The sequence below is a fragment of the Fringilla coelebs genome, assembly GCF_963513975.1.
Source record: "Fringilla coelebs genome assembly, chromosome: 3".
NCBI lineage: Eukaryota > Metazoa > Chordata > Aves > Passeriformes > Fringillidae > Fringilla > Fringilla coelebs.
The window spans coordinates 112,329,064-112,354,811 of NC_140030.1; the positions used below are offsets into that span (position 1 = coordinate 112,329,064).

General features: G+C 40.0%; 1 protein-coding gene across 7 annotated transcripts in view; it reads right to left on the reverse strand.

The window, feature by feature from the left end:
• USP34 (ubiquitin specific peptidase 34) overlaps positions 1 to 25,748 on the reverse strand; it is a 112,959-nt gene that overhangs the window by 64,821 nt on the left and 22,390 nt on the right. For 6 of the 7 annotated variants that reach the window (XM_084203102.1, XM_084203106.1, XM_084203104.1 and 3 more), the window contains exons 4-10: positions 22,089 to 22,139; positions 21,786 to 21,935; positions 17,544 to 17,611; positions 10,404 to 10,596; positions 7,551 to 7,612; positions 1,037 to 1,118; positions 852 to 944 (exon numbers count right to left, since the gene is read on the reverse strand). In XM_084203102.1, the coding sequence (XP_084059228.1) occupies positions 852 to 944; positions 1,037 to 1,118; positions 7,551 to 7,612; positions 10,404 to 10,596; positions 17,544 to 17,611; positions 21,786 to 21,935; positions 22,089 to 22,139 (699 nt within the window). The remainder of the gene's footprint in view (positions 1 to 851; positions 945 to 1,036; positions 1,119 to 7,550; positions 7,613 to 10,403; positions 10,597 to 17,543; positions 17,612 to 21,785; positions 21,936 to 22,088; positions 22,140 to 25,748) is intronic. The other variant, XM_084203103.1, reaches the window with a different exon arrangement.

The following is a 25,748-nucleotide window of genomic DNA, read 5'->3' on the forward strand; positions in this document are numbered from 1 at the left end:
AGGAAGTGAAAATACTGCTTTAAAATGCAGTGTAAAAGAAGTAATTATTAATTACTCTGACACAGAAAAATGGTGGAGCAAATGCTGTTCCAATGAGCATTTAATTAACATTCCAGCTACATGTCTTAATGACAATGGACCACACTGGTTCAGAATGTGTGTTCGGTACTATTTGATTGAAATAAATGACTAAGAAATATTGAACACATAAAAAACCCTCTTTAAATTCTAACCTGTTGTAACAGTGTGTTCCCTAGGCCAGCTCATGCCTATTGTATTCAAATCCCCTAAATAAAAAATGTCACAACCTAAAATAACAAGCAGAGTGACCCATTAAAAGTAGCACACAAATAAATCTTTCTGAAGGCAAAAAGCCTATCAGAGTTTCCAGCTTTAGCAAGCAAAAAATAAAATTTCAGTGCCTTCTATAGACTTTAACAGCAGCAGAGGAGCACAGCTGTAAACTTCACTGCCACAATTTTCACCTGATTGTTCCCACCAGGAGTACCAGAGATGGAAGCTACAACACACAGGAGCAAGGCAATTTAGCACAATAGTAAAAATACTGCAACTAGCCTACAACCTTCATCCCCATTCTCAGTGAAAACACTCTGTCCTTGCTATACAGCTTCATTTTTTTCCTTGTATAAAAGTAGCCAGGGTGATATTTTGCATCTAATAAATAACCCAGTAACTGTGCCAGTTACCTAACTTGACATTTTTGTCAGCAAAATGCTCAGACAGCCAAGAAAAAGCAAAATACTGAACTTTAAAATGTGAAACAAAATCAACTTAATTTCTATTTTGGTTTTCTTTTATCACTCCTGCAATTACAAAAATTCAATATATACCTGTGCAGCAGCCCAAATACAGTCTATATGTTGAGTACTAAGTCTCCCTTCAGCTGCAAGAAAATTCAGAATCACTTGGCACTGTTTGATGATCTGCAAAGTGAGAACATAGTGAGGAAAGATTTACTAGAACAACAAGTTCATGCTCCATGTTTATACTGAATTCATAATAATCAAATACAAACCTCAATATGTAAATTTGGTCCAAAAATGTGCTCAACTACATTGTTGCTTATAAGCCAGTCTGCAAGTTCTTTTGCAATTGACCTGGAGATGAAAAAAGAGTGGAAACATAAAATGATCTGCCTGTTAATATTTACTCAGTGCTCTTCTCTAGCACAGCACATCCTGCAAGCTGCTATCTGCAGCTGCAGTGAGAGCACCAAAACCTTCTGAACACAAACCATGGTCAATGTTCATGTTTCCAAGCAGGAAGCAAATTATTTCTGTACTTTTTTTCTTTAGCTGGAAGACTAATGCCAGATATCAACATTTCCCCACTGATCATCAGCAAACACAACCAATAATTGTACTAATTGTATTAGTTAATGTGCAACAGACCATGTGCAAACAATTGCAAAGACCTCTCAGGTAAGATTCTCACACTGCTACTTAATCCAAGTTTATCATGAAATTCCACAAGTATTGAAATGTAGCTAAAGGTGGGAGTGACAGAAATTATTTTCTTAAGGAAGCCATGGATATATTTTGAGATTCTCTTACACAAATAGCAGCTCTCCCAAACTACATTTGCCATGGTCATACTCACACACATGCAGCACACAGACACTTCCAAATTCTCACTCTGCTCATCCACACCAACAGAGACCTTTACCCAGTGCCATTCCTTGAGCAAATATCCAAACTGACCAGGACAAGGAAATTGAGTTTGCCAAAACAAAAGCTGAACTTCCAGAAAGCACTGCCCTGTCTGCACAGCAGTGCCTAAGCTGCTTTTGATTCCTTCTCTTCAAGCAAACGTTTGTTTACCCTGATTTTGGCACCAGAAGCAATTACAGGACATCAGAACATTCAAAGCCCAGCTCTTGGTTTAAATGGCCCTGGAATAACAGAGCTGTGTCTCACAGGGAGGAGAGGATGGAGGGGGGGATGCCTTGGAGGACTTGAGGAAGAGTTATTTTTACCACTCCAGCTCATGTCACATTTATGGTCACTATTAAAATCCAGGACTGCCAATCTTTATCATCCTCAAGAAGGAACCAGGATTCTCTAGGTAAAAAGACACTGCAGGATTCACTACTCAGGGGCACGCTGCCAGTGCTCCAATTGTTTTGAATTGCCTGATCCTCATGGCTGAGCTCAAGGAGCAAAGCTCCTGTTACTCCACATCCTTTCTGGACTGTTCTCTTCTAACTCCAGGACACTGGCATTCAAATATTCCCCCACTGTTCAAAGATAATGTCCCATAACATTGAAGGAATGACTGGCCTGCAGGGTACAAAAGTTTGCCAGCAGTTATCATTTCTGGTTTATCAATAAATGAGTTTCACACTGCAAAGTCAGTTTGACAGAGAATCTGCTCAAAGAGGAACTGAAAAGATAAACTGCATCTGTTCCATGAATCCAAGACGTCCTTAGCTTCCCACAGAGCCTCACTTCAAACCCAAAGCAAACCCCAGCTATCCCCAGCACCCAAACCAAACTTTGGCACATGCACATTTGTGACTCAGCCAGGGTTTGCATTTCTGGCTAACCAAGGCTGAAGGAAGACCTTTCCTTTCTTCTTGCATCTGAGTTTTTCAGCCTGCAGCTCTGAGAAGGAATCCCAGATAAATAACCACTGCTGGGCTCACTGGCACTGCCAGTATGAAAGGACACATTCCTCATGGGGTCTCTTTATCCCAACCCTTCTGCTCATGGCACAACACCCATCAGCCTTTGTATCCAGTCATATGTTGCATTTTAACCACTCCAAAGGAAAGAACAAAAGCTCTCCTCTAGAATGAGTGCCTTCACATTTTATTAAATTACCATGGTAGTTCTCTGTCTCTAATTCACTCCATGTTTACTCTGAAAAACCACAGCTAATTCTTTTGAAGAAATGCCTTTTTTAATGGATGTATTCTCAGCAGTAACAAACTCTTTATCCTTCTGGTGAGCTCAACTCTGGTAAAACAACATCTCAGATTTCTGAAGGTAAGTGTGCATTTGATATGGATTTGCTGAGGGTGACCAAAAACAAGAGGATCCTTGTGCAAGGCAGAATGAAGCCCTTGTGTTTCCCAGAGAGAACTTCTCCTCCCAGAAAATTTGGCTGAGGGCACAGCAATCAGTACCTTTTAAAATCATCAAGTTATTACTCCCACAAAGTGTTTAGTTCTTTGATTTACTAAGGAATATATTTACAATATCAGATTCAAGGATTCACCAAAAAAGCAAATTTCAGAGTAAATGAAGGGTGTCTGTCTTCCTTTCTGAACACTTCCATTTCAGCAAAGGTTTTCCTGAAAAAAAGTTACTCTTTTGTATTAAAGGAAATGGTGAGAGTGAAAATGAAAATCATGCATTATGATCAAAGCATTAATGTGCTTTTCCCTCTCACATCAAAGGAGCAGCACAAGGAATGGCTTCACAAATTAGATATCCAAATCAGACAGACTTTAGGGGTAAGAAAATTCACCTTGGCAGTAACACATAGTAGGTGTTTATCATGGATTTAATAATTGGGTAGCAATAGGAAAAGTTATTTCAAGAACTTGATATTCTCTATGGCTCTGTATTGTGGCTGAGGGAGGAGAGGAGAATAAAAAGGCAAAGGTAGCAGCTACTCTGGTTTAATTGTCTCGAAATCTCTCTTACACTGGCACTGTACATAACACTTAATCCATTTCTCTGTAGGATTTTTTAATGGGAGTTCACAGATAATTCATGTCTGTCAAAAATAACTGCTTTACTTCCAAGAAATGTAATTCAAGCACTTCTGACATGAGTTTCCCCAAGCATTCTATGAGACTGCAAAGAAGAGAGGGGGACTGTGCAGCTGGTGATAAAACTTGATGTCTGGAACTGCACTGAATTTTGTTCATTCTTATCCTCCAGTTTATGCATTTTCCTGGCAGGTCAAAGAACACCCCTCTATGCAAGGACTGGGTTAAAGTCCTGGAAACATTTTAATCTAAGGCTGTGGTGCAATAGTTGGTACCCACATGACCCAAATCCAGCAATAAATCCCACAGCAAAGTAACCCCCCCCCAAAGAAAACTTTATTTATTCAAGCAGTCCATTCCCCACAAAGCTACAAAAACACACCAGCTCAGAGCTGGATGGAACACAACAGCCAGTCCACAACGTCACTGAACACAGAACAGAAAAGCTCCAAGGGAAAAATGCAGCTCTGCAACTGGCAGCTTGCAAGGGAGGAACACTAACACCTCCTGACAACATCACTGAAATAGGATCTATAACACAACAACAGATGTGAAACCCTGATCTCAACTATTTAGGATCAGAAATGCAAAGAGGATACAGAAGGCACCTTCCCAACACACATTCAAGCACATGTTTTTGCTTCTGAGCACAAATTTTCCTCTTTGATGCTCTGAAACCACCACTCTGACATCATCTGGAATATTTGTTTAACTGCTGTGTGGCCACAAGAAAGAAACATTCGTGAGCTGAGCGAAAAAATTCACCTTTTTTTTTCAGAGAAAATCTGAAAAGATCCCTGAAATGGGGCAGAGAGAGTTGAGGTGTTTAAATAATGCTGCCAGAAACTCAAGTCAGTAAGCTCAGACAAAAATGGAGATAGCAAGAGTTAACATAAGGTAAAAGAGCGAAGGGAAAAAGCAACACAGAACTTGCAATTGAATATCTCAATAAATAAGGAAAGAAAGAAGAAATATTCCAGTTCTTTCTGTGAAAGGAATTTTGGACACCTGAAATTGCTCTGTAGGAAGCTTTTCAAGTGAGGGTAATCAAGGTTTTTAAATGAGTCAGGAAGTTGCCTCAGTGTCAACCTGGAACCTGAAACCGGAACACTTGGCTGCCTGCCAAGGGAAGAGCAAAACAAAATCTCTCTTTACACATGTTATTTCCAGAAGCTGACAGTGTCCTCACCAAAGAAAAGACCAACACTTTTTCCTCCTCTGGTCCAAGTAACACCAAAAAAAAAAAAAAAAAAAAGAGTATCTTTCACTTCCTGAAAGGCATCATCATTTCTCACTAAGTGACATCAGTGAAACAGTTGCAGGAATCACTTATTCAAAGACTCTGAGCCTCTTCTGTTCAGGCTTGTTATTTTTAGCTTCAGTAGATTTCACACTCCTCAGCACCTCAGATTGCAAAGAATTTGGTTCTATCTTTAGAGGCAGGACCAGCTAAATGAGAAGTCCATCTCTGAGGGAATGATGAAGTTGGGTGGCTGAGCCACTGCCCACACCTGGAGCACGGTCAGCACAAAGCTCAGCCCTTGAGAGGACAGGGAAATGAAATCTCAAAAGCCACACAAACCAACACTTGCAGCTACAAACCAGATCCCTCTGCCTCAGCTTTCTGCTGCTCCCCAGTGCAATCTGTGAAATCCAGTGCTTTCCTAGACAGAGGATGCTTTAGCTTGTCTTACCAGGAAAAACTGCAGTGCTGAGGATAAAGGTGGGAAGCTACCATAGCAAAATATTTGCTAAAAAATTCCTGCTATTAATTCTGAACAGGGAAGAGCCAGGACTAACTGAGAGCTGGTTTTTTTTTAAAGGTACCTCCCGCAAACCCACCTTATCAAGATACAGAAGGAGAAATCCCAAAGGTTGACAGTTCCAAATGCATCTGGAAAAGTCAAAACATATAATGGGGATGACCAGACATAATGCAGGACATCTTCTTTTGGCAAATCTGCAGAGGCTACAAAGGTACAAAATAAAACTTCTTAAGACTTCCTTTCTCCACTGAGGAAAGAACACAGGAATGAAAAGCTTTCCTTTTGCTGCTCATTCAGTCACTGCCAACTCCCTAAGTGCCTTTTCATCCAAAAATTTCTCATGAGCAGAGTCTGTAATGAGAGGGAAGCTTTGTACTGGACAAACTGGAGAAGTGAGACATTTCCCCATCCTTCTGCTCCAGCCCTTCCTGATTACTTGGCTGGAAGACAACACTGATTCCACAAGATATCTGAAGATGAGCAGCAATGCTGGATACTGGCTTGCAACCAACCTTACAGGTACAACATCAGAACAACTGGAATTCTGATTTTTTTAAAAAATCACATACTACAAAAGTGGAAAAGAACGTTTTCTGTTCGTGCTGCATTCCTTTCAAATGACAGCCTGTTTACAGATGCCCCTGCCAAGAAAGTAATATCCCAAAGGAGAATCTGACAATTTCCTTCAGCTTTAAAATAACTCTGATGCTCTTGCAGAGTACATCTGCTCTTCTGCAGGGAAATTTAACCACTCTTCTCTTTTTCCACCTTAGTAACTTCTCCTTTTCACATGTGACACAGAAAATCAAACAGCTTTGTATTAGGTTGAACTGGCACAATCACCTGTGACTGGGACCTAAAAACAACCTCTGTTTCAGATTTTCAGTGGGAGGGAAGAAGAAGAACTGGGTAAATCTGAGGTCTGTCAGTCCCAGTGTAACAACACACCAGGAACTGGGAGGACAGTGCAGGGACCTCACATTCCCAACATGTTCCCCTCCTGCACTATTTCCTATTTATTTCTTATTCCCAAGGTATTTCCACATCTCCACAGAAGCAAAAGTGCCCTCAATTCTGGTTCTTTGTGTTTAAAATAGCAACATATTCCCAGAAATTTCTCTTCAAATGTCTAAGGTGCTTTTTTCATGAAGTCTCCAGAATTGTGGTCATGACTGAAGGCAGATTTCAGAAAGTGTTCAAATGCAATTTGTAATAAAAGTATCCAGACAAAAGCAAGACACTGCTGCTGTGAGAGACTTGCCATTAATAAAGAACTGGAGAGTGTCTGTGGCTCCCAACATCAGCAGAGTACATCCCCCCCCAAGAGAAACTCAACAAGTAGATTATGAGTAAAAGTCTACAATTTACACATTTTGCCTGTTATTTCATAAGAACAGTTATTTCAACTACCAAAATACATATTTTTAATTTAAATCCTTGACAGTTCCACCATTAAGTTGAGAGTTACTAGAGAAGTGAATACATTTCCTGGCTGGAATACAATCCCACAGGTGAATCTTCCTGAAGATTTATGTGAGTCCCTCTAAAATTGTTCAACACACCTGAGTTACACAAGTAAGGACTTTGAAGGAAAAAAACAACAAGAGCATTGCCTCACAAACTGGGTGGAAAAGTAACAAGTTTGGGAGCCAGTGATGGCAATATAAGTCTTGGTTCAACAAATAATCCAGAGAAATGAGAAAATGGCAAAAATGATATGAATTGGATTGAATTAGCTGGTTCTTATTTATATATCACCATGGAAATAACTGGCCATTAGAGGTATTTATTATTTCAGTATCTGTGTTTTTCTAAAGCTTACCTTGATTAAGTATTTTAATACAAAAAAAAACCAAACCCAGAAACATTCAGAAATATTTTACAGTTGCCATTTAAAAGCATTTATTAACCCCCTGATTAGAATATTTCTAATAAATGTCTCAGATTTTCCCTGCTCCCCCACTGTGTACAATCCACAACAACAACAGAGAAGAAATGCAATCATGTAAAACACTTGAAGAATTCAGAATAAGGTTCCTACTTACGTTTCTGTGTCTGAAACTAATGACTCATTATTACACACATCATTGAAGGTATGAAGTTGATTCTATAGTTAGAAAAAGGAAGGAAAAAAATTACAATTTCATCCAAATATTTGCTGAGGCAGTTTTCTTATATTTCAAAATAATATTAGTGACACTACAGGACTTTATATGTTTTTAAGAAAGTTGTTTAGACAAAATTAGAGAAGAAAAATCATGCATTTTTACAGGAAATGAAGCTTTCAAACATGTCCAAGCTCTTAAATTTAAGAGGAAAAAACCAGCCTGTTAAAAGTTTTGCATCTCTTTTCCACTTCTTCCCTCAGCATCAATGGCTCTGTATCCAATTCTTTGCATGTACACAGCATTTTTAAAAATACTTTAAATTATGTAATAGACCTTACTTGGCAACTTACTTTCCAAAAAAAAAAAATTGAATTAAAGGCACACTAATGTGAATTTTTGAGGTTAAAATTAAACTTGTTGCATAACTTTGTCAAAATATTTACTCTCTTGAAAGAAGTCTAGTACATGCACTCTATAATTCAGGTGAATTCACTAATCTTCTCAGTAACTCTGTGTGTAAAGACTTCTCAAGAGTTATTTGTGTCCAATCTCAACAATCTTCAGGGGGGAAAAACAGTTTGGAAAAACCCAACTGGTAAACATGCACTGCAATTGGTGAGATGTGGGAGCCTGAGCACACAATTATTAATAGATTGGTTACCAACAGAGAATTTCAAATGAAACATATTTAGGAGTGGAAATTAGAGCTGGGTCAGACAACAAGTGGAAGCTCACTGATTTTTCTCAAGATTCACCTCCAAATGAAAATATTTCGAAAGGATGACAGTCTTGAGCTGTTCCTATCACCAGTTTTAAATCCAGGCTCACCCCTGCCCAACACCTCCCATAATAGCAAATCCTTCTCCAAAGCAATTCTGACAAAGGCTGGTTGTTCATACTGGGATTTGCAAACAATATTTCCAATAACTTCAGCTAAACTCTCAGCATTCTGCCCCAGCAGCACAAGTCAAAGCACAGTTTGCAACACCTTGCTCTCCCTCTCTTCCTTACAGGTTTCTCACTTCAAGTTTTGTTTCCTTCAATGCCAGAAGAGAAAAAATCCTTTCATTTTTTACTATCTATGAAACATGGTAAGAAACTAAAGGCACTAAAGACACTCAATTGATGCAACACAAATGTGGCAATGATAAAGGACACAAAGGTGGAAAGGCCTCAGCAGAGAAAAAGCACCAAAAGCTGTCCCTGGGCTCATCTCCAGAGCCAGGCACCAAAGGAGAGGAGAATAACATTCTGTTTGTGAGGCAAGAGTGGACAGAGAGGGTATTTTAGAGCTGAACCACCTCTACAGGTGACTGAGAGATGAAATGGAAGAGAAACGAGGTAACAACAAAAATAAAACTTTCTATGATTTGAATAAGAAGATAAAATTGTCTCAGTGTTTCAGGGCAGTTTTAAAGACTATTCACATAAAAAACCCAGACTCAGTAACTTATTAGCCTAAATTAGCTTACAATATTCCATTTTTGCAAGCTGAAATCTATTTGCTTGAGTCTAAAAACACTGTAAAATTTTTCTTCTGGTAATACATGTCTATTCTTTAAAAACTCTCATTTTTACAGCAATATTCATCAATCACAACAGGTGAAAACATATAACTACTTAACACAACTTCACACTCCCTTAAATGAGCTAGAAAATGCCTGAAAAAATAAAGCAGCTGAAAAATTCTTGTTTTCAGACTTTGTTTTGGCAAGGATACACAAAAAAACAGACACTGGTAGCTGAACAAGGAGAATTGTATAAAACCAAAGGAAAGTATTTATAGGAATTGAAATCTAATGTAATTGGAACTATGCAAAAGTGGAAACAGATTTTAAGATCAATTATAGTGGTGGATGTAGTTCACAGCCTGTTTTTACAAGCTAGTAAGTTACCTGTATGTAAATAAATATTTACTTTGGGTAAAAGCCAGCAACAATCTGATTTAAAGTACTTAGAGATCTCTTTAAATTGCCATTTATTAAATTGAAGGTACTTCTACATATGGCTACAGTGAGAAGCAAAATCAAGTTGAAGTAAACTTGTACTCAGTGACACCACATCACCAAAAGAGAGAAGGCCAAATATGTTCAGAAAACACAAAACTGAGAAGGCTCAGATGGATAAAAACTTCACTTTTGCCCTTCTGTGGGATTGTTTCTCTGTGGTGATAGGCAGCAATGACAAATCAAGAATACCCAATATATCTTGCCTGGTGCAACGTGGAGCATTTCCATGGGAAAGGGAAAAGATGGGGATGTTTTTAGTTTTAATTGTTTCCCATTTGATGCTGCAGGTATTTACCTCTTCAATTGCACCCTGTGCTAAAGATGAGTGCAGAAATGCTCTTTCTGAAGAAGCAGACTGCACTAAGGGACAGAAAAAGAGGTTTGTGCAACACAAAGCAGCAGCTAATTGCAGCAGGGTCAAGATGCTGCAAAGCTAAAAATGCAAACAGATTAAAAGCCTTTCTCAACACCAAATATTGCTGTGGCAGGGGGCTCCATTTCAACCCAGCTGTCACAAAGGCCAGCTCTGAGGCTGCTGTTCAGTGAATGTTCAGGTAATGTGAGCCAGTTCCATATGGCGCAAACACAGGCAGCACTTGGAGTCAGCTCCCAGCAAACCCTACCCTCACCACCGTGGCTGCAATCCCCTAAGGCTGCATGTAAGAGGATCCTGCTGCTTTCACACATTAAAAAAAAGCCCCCCCAAACAAGCCTGTAAATCATAAATCTCAACAAGAAACATTTTTTGCAAACATAATTGGTATTTTAAAAAAGTTCTTACTGTTATTTGGCTCAGCCCAGCCAATCTCATTGTCAGAGTTGGTGACATGAAATATTTGAATGCAAGATCAAGACTTTCTTTATCAAAGCACAAGGCTGTGTCCAAGGGCTCCTTCACCGTGCTCCACATTAAATCTGCCATGTTCCGGGCCGCGCTCTGCCGCAGCTCCTGGTCTGACAGCTTACACAAATACCTGCAGAAATCACAACAAAACAAACAGGGCATGACTCAAACTACAGCATTCCTGCAGCCATCCTGATTACAGCCAAGATGGATTTCCAATAGCTCTAAGATCACTCAGTCTTAAAACACCACTATTAAAAGTTAGCATCGATTAATGAAAACCACCAAGGCAAACCAGAAATATAAATATAAATACTTTTTTTAAAGTAAGACAATTGCTAAAGAACTTTGCTTAAGCCCTTTCTCTTGCAGTATTCTAATCCTGCCCAATGAGTTGCAACACAAATATTCCCTGCAAATGGAAAGCATAAGAAATACTTACAAAAGCTAATGTACAGAACCTGGTGGAACCTCAGAAGACCAATGCACAGAAAATCTACAGTGAAATGCCAGTAAAGTTCATATACAAAACACCAGCACAACTGAGAATTTCTTCTAAGTGAATGTGTAACAGAAAAATGTTTAGAAACAAGCCTTCCTGAGCTTATTTTGATGCCATTAAAGATGGCACAGTGAAAGGTACATGCATACAAAGTTAGCATAAATAATTTTTTCTGCTTTTTTCAGGGTTTTGAAGTTTCAGCTACATCCAAACTAGATTTAACTACACAGAAATGTGTTAAAAATCCATTTGTTTGACAGTCTAAGCCTGGATCTCTCCTTGGAGACTGGCCAAATAGATGCATGAATCTTTTAAAAAACACACAAGATATTAAACTACACTTAACCAGATTTATGCACCATTCCTTTGCATTTACATCATATAAACATCAGTACTTTTTTGTCAAAAGCAAAATTACAGGCTGTGACTCTTATTTAGATGATGGTTCTTTTCCACAGCTCTTGTGTAGAAGCCTAAAATAAACACACTTAAATGATACTTAACACTGTCAAACAGAGAAAAGAGACTTCAGTGCAAATAATCCCAGAGAGTGGAGATGTGGACAGGAATCACACATCAGGAGCAGGAGACAAAGGCAGGACCATTCCAGGCCAAGGCAGTCAGAGCCTTCCCTGCTCTTTGTTGTGAAATTTGTCTCCTTGTGTGGAGCACTGGAAATCAAGTTCTGACAAGAAAATGCTGCTTGTGTGCTCTGAGCTCTGAACAGAAGCAAAGCAGGGATGCAAGGGGAACATTCATGGGAAAAGGGCAGCAGCAAAGCAGAGCCAGTGCCCGGCCTTTAACCTGCACACAGGTGAGAGTTTCACTCCGAGGAGAAAATGTCCTGACCTGTGTTACCCAACAATCCTTTGTGATTAGCAAACCAGGTGATTTGTCACCAGCAAATAGTGATGACAGCACTTGTGTTCCAGCCACCATCCTGTACGTCCTGCCCTTCTGACAAAGGGACATCCAGCATCTCTGTCCAGCTGTGCCAACAGCAAATGAAATATTGAGCATTTCTTTTCTGGGAGTGGCAGGGAGTGAAAGAACAGAGGCCATAATTAAGCTCCCACAGCCTAAGCAGGCACAGAGTTTGGGATTTCAGAGTTGCCATCCCTGGAAGTGCTCAAAAAAGGGCAGAAGTGGCACCTGGGGACACTGTTTAGTGGTGAGCATGGCAGGGCTAGGTCAAAGGCTGGACTCCATCTCAGGGGTGTTTCCCACCCTTCATGATCCTACAGCTCTCAGCAATATCAGACCCATTTTCATCTTCCCATTGTTATATGGAAACTCTCGTCAGGTCTGGTTCCCAGAGCTTGTCTGTGTCCATAATTCCCATCAAATCAGACTCAATAGTTTGGTGAAGCATTTCTAAAGATCTCAGACATGCCCAAACACATCCCATGAACTCCCTCACTTGACAAAGGACAGAGGAGTGTTTGCATGCACTGAGCAGGGCCATGGACACACCTGCACACACAAAGGTAAGGTGCTTTGGTGGCTTCACTCAATTTCTGGAGCAGGACTTGCACCTGAAATCTTCCTCACACTACAAAGTTTGGTAAAGCAACTACATTAATATAGTTAATAAAATAGAACATTTCTTATTTTAATGCAACATTATCAGTCTAAACCTACTTTCATTTATACAATTCACATTACATCCACATTTTGAACCTGAATCAGACTTGTGTCATATTTTCTTTATTATGATATTGAGAGTGTATTGTTAAAAAACCTGCACTTTATAGTAAGTGAACTATGGTGTAGGTGCATTTTCAAAGCTACAGAAGCACTTTAACAGTGTCTTCTGTTTTGCCAAGGCCCTAAAGCAAGAGAACAGAGCACTTGTTACCACCCAGTTTTTAACACAACAGGCTTTTCTAACCTAAAAAGAAGCAGAAGATGGCAAACTTCTCTCAGAAGTGTAACAGCAGCCAACACTAGAAAATTTATTGGCACCACTACACTGGTCATAAATCAAACATGATCCTATCTTTATAGCAAAGATTAAAACCATGCAAACTTGCCAAGTAGGCCACACCTCCTTTTTTATTGTGGAAAGATGGAATGGCTTAAACTTGTCTGCATCAGGAACACTTCATGTTTTTAGAGGTATAACATTAAACCTAGCACTGGCAATTCACTCACACCTTCCCCTACACTGAGGAGCTGTAAATTTGCTGCATTGCCTCATGTAAGAACAGTGGAGCAAGGGAAATGTCTATTTAAGCCAAAAGAGCCCCTCTAAAAGCAGATTAAAGATTTATCCCGTGTATAAAAAAATGGATGAACCCATCTACTCCTGTGAATTCATTTATCTCTTTCTATTTCTACTTTTGGCTCTCTCATTAACCTGTGCCAGTCAGTTTGACAATTATGCTTGAGTGAAAAACAAACTCCTTTCACTTCTTCCACCTGCAACCTGACAACTGGGTGGCACGTTCTCCATTCCTTGTTTTTAAAAACCTGTGAATTACCATTTCCTACTTGTTATCTTCATATAATTCATACATGATATGAATTGCCCTGTCAAAAAAAAAAACCCTCCTAGACTCTGTCTCTCCTCCTCTCAACGTAAATTTTTTATTGCCACCTTCTTTGTCACCCTTCCTACCAGTGAGGTAGTTCTGTTATTATCTGCAGGATGGAAGGACCAGAACTGTATAGACAGTATAGAAATGTGAACGTGTGACTGACTCAGGTAATGGCTTAATAATAGCTTCCATTCTGTCCTTCATGATTTTTTTAATTCCTACATTTTTATCTTTCTGAGTCTGATGAGCATTAAGTCTTTAAGGAAGAGATGAATGATATGCCAGGACCTGTGTAATCTATTTAATCTGGAGTTTTAGCCTAAATGAGACTTTCAGAATAAAACATAACTTTTTTATACAACTGCAGAAAGGATACTTCACATACTATAGGCTGTTTCCTGCCAGCCTGGCATACTTACAATAATCAAATAATAGATAGTATCTAAGTTTAGCTTTTTAAATATCAGTTTTAACCCACTTAAATGATTCCACTTTGCTGTATTTGGGACAGAGAGAGTTCAGTTTTAAACATGCAGTTCCATGCTAATGTAATGCTTGCAATCACATCTTATGCTTCAGGACTTCAGCTACTCATCAGTGAAATCATCTTTTTTTCCTTAATCTGACTCCTTTGAACCACAGCTGCAAACGGGCATCCAGCAGAATGAGTCAGTTCTCCTGAAGTGTCTGGCTATTGTCTTCTGTCTTATCTATTCCTTCTACTGTAAATTTTCAGACTTTTTGGAGAAGGCAATTATTTTTTTTGTGATTCAAACCTTCAAGACTCATTACAAGAGGCTTTTATGACATGTAGTGGGGCAAGGAGTGGTCCTGGGTACTCCCATAAACCCCATCTTAAGATGAATATTTTTAATACAGGAGAGTAATTTGAATTCTTTCAGCTGCATTTCTATGGGAAGCATCATGGATCAGGAATTGTTTGGAGCTTCCACTTCCTCTGCACACACCAGTGCTGAGTCTGCCCTGTGCCACAGCCTCCCAGGAGCCACTGCCACCTGGAGTTCCCTCTCCAGCCCAGATTGTTCTGCTTCTGCCTAACTGGGGCAGAGACAGAATCCTTCACCAAAAATGTCTCCAGATCCATATTCAAGCAGGAGACAGGGAGAAAGGGATGGGAGCAGAAAAAGGATGGCACAAAGGATGGATCCTGGGCAGGGTACTGCTGCACTTTCTGCAGGACTGAACTCTCCATGGCACTTTCAGCCAACAGCCTCACCAGGGAACAAACTCTGCTCTGTGAGCAGCACTGCTGAGAGCTCCTGCAGCCCTGAGACAGCCAGGCTCTGCAACCCTGCAGAGCACCTCTCATCTCTGATCTTGAGGCAGAAGACATGGAACCCATGGCTTTGCTCATAAGAGACATCATCAACCCACCCCCATTCATCACTGCAGTAAGTCAGGACTTATTTTCTCAAGTCACTTTTGGAAGTCTCATTTAATGGGAGTTTTGCAATTTTAAATGCAGAATTCTAAGGTATTAGGATCAGTAAGAGCTTCCTTCTGAGGAGGTCAAAACCACTTTGTTTTCTTACTGAAAGATGTAAATTTTATTTCATGCAATTTTAAATTTAATCCTTTATTTCTTTCCTAAACTGCTTAAAAACACAGGCCCTTCAGAGGCAACATGTGAATAATGCCTGTGCTTTATTGGCCAGGCAGAAAATAACATTTATTCATCTTTTTCTAGTGGCAGCAATAATGACAGGATTGTGTCCACAATCTCTGGAAACTCCAGCAGTGGCCTCCTCTGTATAAATACACACTTTGCTGCTTCCTTCATCTACTCCTTGTAGAAATAACCATTACATGAGGGCAACCTCAGCTGCCCTCAGCTGATAAAGAGTCAGGTGATGACTCTTGCTGGTCACCCCTGCAAAATGCACTTCCTGCCAGGAATCTACAGGAGCAGCAACTGGAACTAAATCAGAGCCCCAGGAGCTCCTTCTGCACTAAAACCCTCTCCAAAGCCCCATAGTTTGCAGGGCAGCAGAAGCTCTGCATCATTTTTTAGAAGGTGCTGTGCTGCTGTGCCCAGGATTGTGTCCCCTTTTTTCTGCCTTTTTCCTGAAGTAAAAGCAGATGGAGACCCAGAGACCCAAGCTGCTAAGCCAAGATCTGTAAGTTTGACAGCCACGTGGGGTGGGTGAGCTGCATCCATCAGGAAAGTCATCCTTCCCTGAAGGCATCTGGGTTCACTTCTGTCCCACATAAAGGAACAGCACCAGAGCTTATTTCTGTTAGATGGCTCCAAGCTTCAGACACACTCCCTAAGAAAACCTTCACTAAAAAAGCTCTGGATTTCATAACACTGAGCAACCTCAGATCCCATCAGGATTCAGCTGTGAAAAATAAAACCTGGGAGAACATCACCTTCCTGCTCTAAGCTGGGTTTTCCATGGATGCATCCTGTGTCAGTGCTACCTTTCTGACTGATGCCAACCTGTTGGAAATTCTACAAAGAGACATCAGGGGCATTACTTATGGCAAGGAGCTGCTGACAAATCACACTGCAAATCAAATCTTCTAATGGGTAAAGAGGAAGACATGAGGACCCAAAAAAAAAAAGATCTTCTATACATTCCAGTGACCCAGTTGCACCTATAGTAATAAAATAGAAAAAGTTTTAAGCATTACAGGATGACAAGCAAGGATTAGCAGCAGCAACTACAGGATGTGTTATTCTGTCTCCCTCAAGTAGTTCCTTATCATCAGCCTAACTCTAATTGCTGGTCCCTCAATGCTCTTTTTCATTTCCATACATTGCAAGAAGACAGGGAGGGCTCATGACCAAATTCCCAGGTACACCAACAAGCATTAATGGAGTATGTACAGAGACAAGCACTTGAAAATCCTCTGCCTGCCCTCTCTTGACTGCCTCAAGATTAATAATTACCTTTGGAAGATTTCAAAGACAGCACATCAGCATTAAAGGAGTGCACAAGGCTGGACTGTAACTCAAGAGTGATGGGTTTTAATAAAAGATCAAAATACTCTTCTCTCTGCTGGTATCATTTTAGTAGAAACCACAGTATAGGAAATTAGACTGACAGCCAAGTCAGTACTTAAATTTTTACAGTCAATATAAAACCAGACCTTTTAAAATATGAAACAATTCCCAGTGTCGTTGTTCTGGGACCCTGCTTGTAGCCAATGTAATTATTTTTGTTAAGTGTTATTTTACACTGGTATAGTAAAGACAGAATAATGTGTAAAAGCCCATTTTTTGCTATGAGCAGCATGAGCACATTTCTAACATTAGTTAGAGGAAAGCCAGAGCCTTGGAGGAGCTGTGGGTCTATGCAAAAGCAGTGGCCTGCACCAGGAAAATTGAAGTTGGGCCACTGGAATGGGAATTAGCTGTGACCACACCCCTCCACCTCCAGGCAGATACACACACAGAGATAATTTCATCAGCAGCTCACTGAAATGTTTCTATTGTCCTGAGAAGGCCAATAAAAACAAATTGCTTGTATAATTAAATACCCTTACAAGTACTTCAGTTTGAAAGTGTTATTTTCATGATAGACAGCTTGATATAAAGCAAATCTTTGGGACTGGATATATTTAGCTCCATAAAAGTGCAAGCAGACTTTTGATCACACTTCAGCTCCTGCCAGCTGGAAACCCAGAACATCAGAATGTGAAGCTGTGTTCAAACTCAGGGGCTGAAATCTCCGTGACTGCTCATTGCTCTCGTACTTCCAGCATCTCACTGCAAACTTGATGCAGTTTTCTGAAGACATCACAGTGAGGGAGAGACTGGAGTACAGCTGGACCTGGCCCAACGTGGCAGAATGGGGCTGGATGTCACACTCACAACGTTCTTAACAAGACTGATCTGACTGATACTGAAATCAGATGCAAGGAGCTGCCCAAACTACAAACATCACCTCCACCCTCCTTGTTGAAATGATAGTCAGAGCAACAACCTGTACAATTAAAAGGAGCAGCTGCAATTAGAAATAGGTGCCGTCAAAAAGACCCACAAGAAAAAGTCTTAAAATAAAAATTTACCTGATAACATAAGTCCTAAAGGGTATAATGTGCTGCATGACAGCAGGGATGTGTAGCCATATTCTGATCTATAATACAAAAACATAAATAGATAAAGATTTCATTAATGACATTTAAAGAGAACTGAAATACTCTTGGTACATTTTCACATGCAACCCCACTTTAAAAAAGGCTTTCCTGGTGGTTTTTGTTCAGCTTCTTCATTTTCTGATTTTCCAGACTGGTACCTGAGGAATGCTTTTTTGACTTATAACGAGGATTTGCATCTTTCCTGCTAGTCAGCTGGAAAATACAGACTTGGTATAAATAGGATCATATTGCCCAGGTGTATTTTTGTATCTTGTATTCTCTGTAATTTCTTCAGTAGGAAAAACTGCTACTCAGCCTCGTGGGTTTTTTTTCCCTTTTTCTTTAAAAGTTTACATGAAAATTATTCCATTCTTTCAGTTCCTTGCAAACCACTCCTAAACCAAGTAACACTGTTTGACTTGTGTTGTTTTACTTCTTAGGGCTTACATATCCTTTAAAATAAGATGTTTTACAAGCAGTGATTAAGCACAGTTTTTTCCTACCATATTTGCATTTCTCATATTTACCATTCTGCCTTTACTACCTTTGCAAAGCTGATTGCAGGAAGAAAAGAAATGCAGAGAAAAAAAAACCAAAAACCAAACAAACAACCTGAAACAGCTACTTAGCACCGCTGTGAGGAAAAGCACCAACCAAAGGACTTCCAGAGGCAAAGTCAGAAGTGCCATCTGCATTTCAAAAAGGAATTCAGAGCCTGTTAAACCTGTTACTCCGTGCCAGGTAAGGACTGGAGCACAGATGAAGCAGCAGCAGCAGCAGCTGCTCCTGCCCACGTAAATTCAATGTAAATTCAATCATGAGCACTTTGCACAGCCCTTGTGAGAAGCAACCCAGCCACTCACTCAGGGCCCTCTGCATCCCCACCTCTGCTCTTAAAAGAATTTCAGCTTTGCAGCTGATGCAAGAAATTCTGCCTAAGGACTCAATTCCACATGCAGAAAATGTATATATTCCTTCTTGACAGGAGAGAAAAGTATTAGGCTGCAGTCAAACTTCTCAGCAGCTTCTTTTCAACGTTTCCAGCATTTGCCAAGGAACTTTTTGAGGCAGTTCTGACAAAAATATTTGCAGGCTTACTTTTAACAAGGCAACAAGCACTGCACAGTAACAATATAACCTACTTTGCAAGACAAACCAGCCAAATCTTCCCACTGCAAAAAAAGACCACACTCGGAATAAGCTTCTGATCCAACTGGCAGCCTCAAGAAGGAAAAAAATGCTAACATCCCAAAGATACAAAGTGTCACTAGAAGATGCTTGCTCTAGAAACAGGAATTAAATAACATTTTGACAAGGAATTGCAGGGGTGACAAAGATACCATTGTGATTACACCATTTGATTTTTAACACCATGTACTCTGCTTCAAATACAGTAGGAAACACCAAAGAAAATACATTTCTTTGTGAAATAAGAGTATGAAATGGTTTTTAAAATACAGTCTGAAATACCAAAGAAAATACATTTCTTTCTGAAATAAAAGGATGAAATGTTTTTATCATTCTGTTTTACAGCTTTCACTGTTCACAGTAAGCTCTTCACTCTGTATCAGCCCCAACTCCTAAGCTGAAATCATGCATCTGTAAACTTGCATTGCACACAACCTTCAGCCTCTGAATTCAATTACAGCATCATTTCACATGTTAAAAATGAAATTGTGATTTTGAACACAGGCTCACATTTGTATACTAACTTGTTAAAATTACATAAAAGAACATCAATAAAATGACATCTGCAAAGTGACAAAAAATAAAATTACATCACTTTTTGCTTCCACCTGCTTTTAAGACAAATATTCATTGCATCTGTTCTGTTCTCAGGTTTCAGAGAGTTTTTTTTTTTCCTATTATTTGCTCTTTACCACAGGTAATGAATTTCTAGAAGATAGTGGCTGAAGAACTCCATCTTACAGACTTGAAAAAAAATTCCAGCGTGGGTATTTCAAGGAATCTTTACAAGACTGGCTACTTAACTGCCACTCTCGAGAATTCCTACAGCTGTGAAATTGTATTTAAGGGTTACTACACACTCTGGGCTGCCTTTACACATTGGGAACAAGGTAACAATTGACACTGTTGAGCTATTGTTGGAATAAACATTTCTATCTCATAAAATCAAATGTGTTGGGATAAAACCAAGGCAGATTAGCAGAGTTCTTGCTGAGACCACCACTATCCTGTTCAGTTTTGTGAATGATTCTTTTTGTTTTAGTGGAGTTTGGTGCATTGGCTGACAATCAGCAACATTTCTTCAATTATTTATATTTACCTAAGTTCTAGGAATTATACAGTGAAACGATATAAAAAACAGGGAAAGAGGAACATTACATCAAAATCCTAAATTCATGCATCATTAGAGAGGTGGAGAAATGTCTTTTTAATATTGGCAAGATAAGATGTATTTTGTCCAAAATAATTAGCTGCAATGAGAATTATTGCATGTGAAAGGCAGCAGCAGTGCTTCCAAGTACACTGAGTGATACCAAAATGCAGCAAGTGGATGAATAAAGCACCTTACACACAGAACATTTTCTCATACTTTCTGTAGTAAACTGACACATAAAAATAAAATCTAAATAGAATTTTTTTAAACAGTTTTCCTCAACTCACACAGATTTGTCAGCAAAGCCAGAGTTCAAAAGAAAGATGCCTGTTGAATGGGAAAAGCTGCAATGCTGGAAGAGGCTGAAGAAACAGTACTTTTAGTTATGCTTTGGGTTGAATTTCATTTTATCTGCCAGATTTAGCTATAGAACTCACCTAAAACTGCTGCAAGAGCCAGCTTAATGGGTTACCTACTAGAACCAAAGAGAAATGCAAAGTGGCTAAGTAAAGATCTGAAAGGAGAAACCTTTGCTGAGAAGTATTTTGGAACAGGGCACATCACTAAGAATAAAGAAAATAAACTATTTATGTGGAAAAAAATAAAGACTTCTGAAAAGGACAATGAAGAAAGACAGAATGCTGGTTTAAAAACATGCTGGAGTTATAGGGAGCTGCCACTCATTATTCAAGCAGCTTTGCCCCTTCTCACAAAAACTAAAACAAAAATGCAAAACTGTTTGGTTCCATGACCAAAATTTCCCTGTGAACCAGAGTAACACAAGAACACACCCTTTGAGCAGATGGTTTGATGAGGACTGCACTGGCAGCAGCTGGAGGTGAAGAACAGCTCACACAAAAGGGCCAGCAGAGAACATGTCCCAGCCAAACATGCAGAGGTGCTGCACAGCCCTCCTGGGCAGGAGGAGGAGAATGGAGCAGACCATGGCCTCACCCATTTGTTCTCTGAGCTGCAAGCCAGGAATTACCCCACTGAGGATCAGCACAGAGCCCCAAACCAGGCTGATTTCAGCACTGGCTCCCCCAGAACATCCTCCTGGCTGGGCAGTAACAGCAGTGAGGAAGCAGGGAAGGTGTGTGGGAGGAAGGATCTGATTTGAAGCATCTCAAACTGCAATCGGTGTCAAAATCGTGTCAAACTCACTCTGTACAAGGTATAACAAACTTCTGGTTTTCTTTTTGCCCACCCACAAGACAGGTCACAACTTCTATCCTGACATTACACTGAGTCTTTATATGTCCTTCTTCAGGGACTGGGTTTTATTTTTAGCACCAATCTCCTTCAAATCTCCACTAAAATCAATCCATAATTCTGCCAATCAAAAATCCCTGTGATTTCAAAATGCAGACATGATGGAGGATATGCATTCTAAAACTAAGTGGGAAAAAAAGATGATTACCTCTATGCTGCAAATGTGTATAATGGTATAAAATCACAGGAAATTGAAGAGAAAAAAAATCCACAGGCTTTTCCTCTGTGCCTCATAGGGAATAGCTAAGAAGTTAAAATACCCTAAAAGAAACTAAAACCACTTCCATGGCACAATTTCAGGGATAAAAATGGCCTCTGACAACATTCTTTAAAGTATCTTTGGGGGTTGTTACAATCTTCCTATCTAGGTACAACCTGGAAACCTCCTTGTGTGCTGCCAGGAGCTGCAGAGGGCTTGGATAACAACACCAGCAAACCTCATTGCCAACATGGAAAATTTACAGCCTTTGTATCCCTCCCCTGGTCCCAGGGACTTCTTGCAGCCTTCAGACTGCTTTTATTTGTGGTGTTGAAGTGGAGAGTTGAAAGGGAATACTTACATTAGACACCACTGTGATAAATGCATGAGCTATGAGGAACGGCAGCGTCTCGGGGGTTCCGTACTCAAAGCAATCCTTCATCAGGGAGAGCCCATTCTTGCCACAGAACAGACACACGTAACGAAGCAAGTGCAAAGGGACTTCTACATCCTGCAAAGAGTCCAAAACCAGCACAAGCATCAACACCAGATCATTCACACATAGAGGAAATTCAAAAGCTGCACGAGTGTAACACAAATCCATAGAACTTGGTTATTTTAAGCTTCTAGGAAATGTGCACCTATTTAAAAGTGAACAACTTACATTCATATCACAGAACGCCCCTAATATATTGCTTTCTTGAGCAGAAATATCCTGTTTAAAGAAAAAAATTAAAATTAACTCAAGCAATAAAAACACATTTACAGAACAAAAAAAACCAACTGCCATTTACCAGGTATCACAGTCAACAATAAAAAACCCAAACTCCTCGTTCAGAGGAAGACAGAATCTCAAGTTTTGCTCCACTTTTCCACTGCAAAACAGACTTTTCCATACTTTTTATCTCTTTTAATATATATAAATACACAAATATACTTAAGAGAACATTGCAGCAGGGTCTCTCAAAGGCTGGATGAACAGATTATTCTTCCATCCCACCCCTGTTCAGATCAGCCACTTTTTCAACAGGAATATGGCCAAGGGCACAGTCTGTCACAGCAGCCTGAGAAATCCAGAACAGAACCAATCCAGGGACTTTGGAATGCAATTTCTAACAAAGATGAGACATACATGCAAACATCTGAATTCCAATGTACTGCAGGACATCCTACATATAATGACTGAAAGGGTTACAATGTCAAAACATTCATTGTCATTTAATTTCAACTACTACATTTTTACACATAACAAAACCTCATACAAAATAAATGCCAGACTTTTACTGGAGTGAGTGAAGTGAAGAAGGGGAATGAATTCTATCACCCTATCACTCTGTTAGCTACTTGCTGCAACAAGAAATCTATTTTCTAGAAGCACTAAACTTAAAATGGTTTGGGAAAATAGCTTTTCTTTTTAATGTCCACAACATCCACTTGTTGGGCAGGACAGAGTGGGAAGTTTCTTTATTGGGGCTGTAACATATTGTGGGTTTCATGCACTTGCTGGGGGCAAAAGGGCACTGGAGGTATAAAAAGTGGCTGTAAAACCCAGCATTGCCATGGATACTTGTAGGTAAAGACACACATTCCTCTTCTCATCCCTCCACGGCAAACACCCAGTACTGATAGTCACAAATCAAATGCAAGTTTAACACAAAGTTAAGTTTTTTAATGAAATTTCCTGAATATATTTTAAATAGCTGTGTAGGAGTAATCTTAGAACTGTACCAGAGGATGCTGGAGGCAAGCAATTTTGGATGGATTAAGTGTGATACAAACATTTTGAATTATTCAATATGCTCATATTATAACTAAGCATTTATTTTCTTTTTTTCTTCTGCTGAACTCTAAGTCATGCCTGAACTCGTGATACTCTACCAGTTATTTTTAAACCAGCTTTGAAGGCAGTAGGTGGTACGTTTTTAAGCAGCAAGAAAAGGTGTTCAGTGCTCTGCTCATGGAAACTGCAGAAATGGTGTGAGAAATTTCATTAGTTTTCTTGAAAAAACAAGAGATTTGTTATCAAGTGAACTGCAGTTCTTCGAATGCAGAAATCCCAAACTCACAGAGGGCTGCTGCACGAGTCCTGCAAAGCTTGGAAAATGCTGCTTTGAGAGACTGAGTCTGGAAATGTGACTTCTGCTCTTGCAGATGGGAAACAGAACAGTCTGAAGTTCCTTACTCTCCTCCTCTTACTCCTCCAAATGTATGAGGAAATTAGAGAATCTAACAGGGCATTAAAACCCACCATGACTTCAGCAGAAGCCAGAGCAGCTTTCCAGGACCTCTACCAGGAGAAAAGCTGGAGAGGGACTTTTGAGACAGGCAGGCAGGGATAGAGCTGTCTCAGAGCAAAAAGGAAAGGGGGAATGGCTCCAAACTGCCAGAGGGCAGGGCAGATTTGGGATTAGGAAGAAATCCTTCCCTGGGAGGGTGGGGAGGCCCTGGCACAGGGTGCCCAGAGAAGCTGGGGCTGCCCCTGGATCCCTGCCAGTGCCCAGGCTGGATGGGGCTTGCAGCAAGCTGGGACAGTGGAAGGTGTCCCCATGGCAGGGGACTGGAATGAGACGAGCTTTAAGGTCCATTCCAAACATTCCACAATAAAATGCACTGGCTGAGGTCTGACCTGGGCACAACCTTGGCAGAAAGCACACATCTTCCAAGAAAATATTTACTTGAGAAGGAGAAGCAGAGAGCACGAGACCCCAGAGAGCTGGGGACTGCAGCTAGAGGCACCTCAACAGCTGATTTTGTTTCCTCTTTCATTTCATCCTGTCAAGATCTGTTAAATGGTTGGGGAACTCCCTTCAGATTCTTTGTTCATTCTGAGACAGTGCAAAGTTCAAGAGTGCACTTCACATTGCTGCTTCTTTCTCTACAGGATTTTGAGAGCTTCCTTTTATAAATTCTTTTTTCCCCTCCTCTGAAGTGCCCATTCCAGGTATTTCACTGACTGCACTAAGTATGAAAAGGAGAGGGCATACAGTTATAAACCACCCTGTAGGCAGGGGATAAAAATATCCCATTAAAAAAATTTCAAAGTATGAATATTCCTCAAAAAACCAACCATATTTTAAAAATACTCTTCGAGTTAATTTTGTTTAGGATGAAAAACAGACACAAATACCCCTCTGGGCACCAAAAATAGCGATGAATTTCAGAGAGGTGTGTACATGGCTCCTCTGAACACCAATCAGGCTGTTGTGGTCCTCTCTCTCACTTTAGAGATGTTGTAAGGGACAAGAACAATTCCTAGCCCATATCATTTAAGGAAAGATCTGCACGATCCTACAGGTAGAGATACCTTTGTGCTCATTTTCATCCAGCTTCATGAACTCCTGAAGAAGTGAAAACCTCCTGCTTCCACATGAATGTTTTCCCTCTCCAGCAGACAGCCCAGTGTCCAATGGCTTTGGCCAGCAGCTGAGAAGGGATCAGACTTCAAGAATTGTCTGCTGCCATTAAGAACAAAGCCCTTGGAGGTGTCTCAGAGCAAAGGACAAGGGAAATATTGACCACTAATTGTTACTGTGGGAAAGCCTCACACTGGGAACTCCTAAATGGCAGCCTAAGAGGCAGCCTAGGTACAGCAAAACCTTTGTGGATGCCATCAAACTGGCAAAGTTCACCTCAAGAATCTAAAACAAGGAATTTCTGAAGTCACTCAGAGTGGAGACTGGAGTCTGTTCTGGATCAGCAAATCTCCCTTTTTCCAGGGCAAAGGAAATGTTTGGTGCGAGAGGGAGAGCTAAACCAGCTTCTCCCAATAAATTTTTTGCAAATTTAGGCTGTTCAGGGACCTGTTTAACTTACAAGCATAGCTAATGCACTCAAAGCAGAGATTTTTTTTATTTTAGGATCTCTTGAGGACTGAAACCAAGCCTGATTTAAAGCAAGAAGTGCTCTTATTACTGGGACTAATAACTTGTCTCAGTTCAGCTAAGATGCGCTCTAGACTGAAATCCAAAATTAAATTCTAAACTTCAGTGAGTCATTCATGGGAGCAGAAAGTTCTGACATTAAAACAGCAGAATAACAGAATCCTAGTGCTTCCCAGATACAGAAAATATCAGTTTGTAAGAAAAATTATTGATGCTGGGACCTTTTAAAAGCAAAATTTAAAAATCTACCCCCCCTAAAAAAGGGTCTACAAATATGGCTGGCGGGCACACCTCCATAATCCAGACCTGGAAACACACAAAGTCTAGCAGAAAGGAAAAAAGAAATTCCCTTACCTGCCTGTACCTCAGGACAGTGGTTTTCTTTCCAGCTTCTCCTTAAGTTATGTTTTAGGCTAGCTAATGAATGTATTTGATAATTCAAG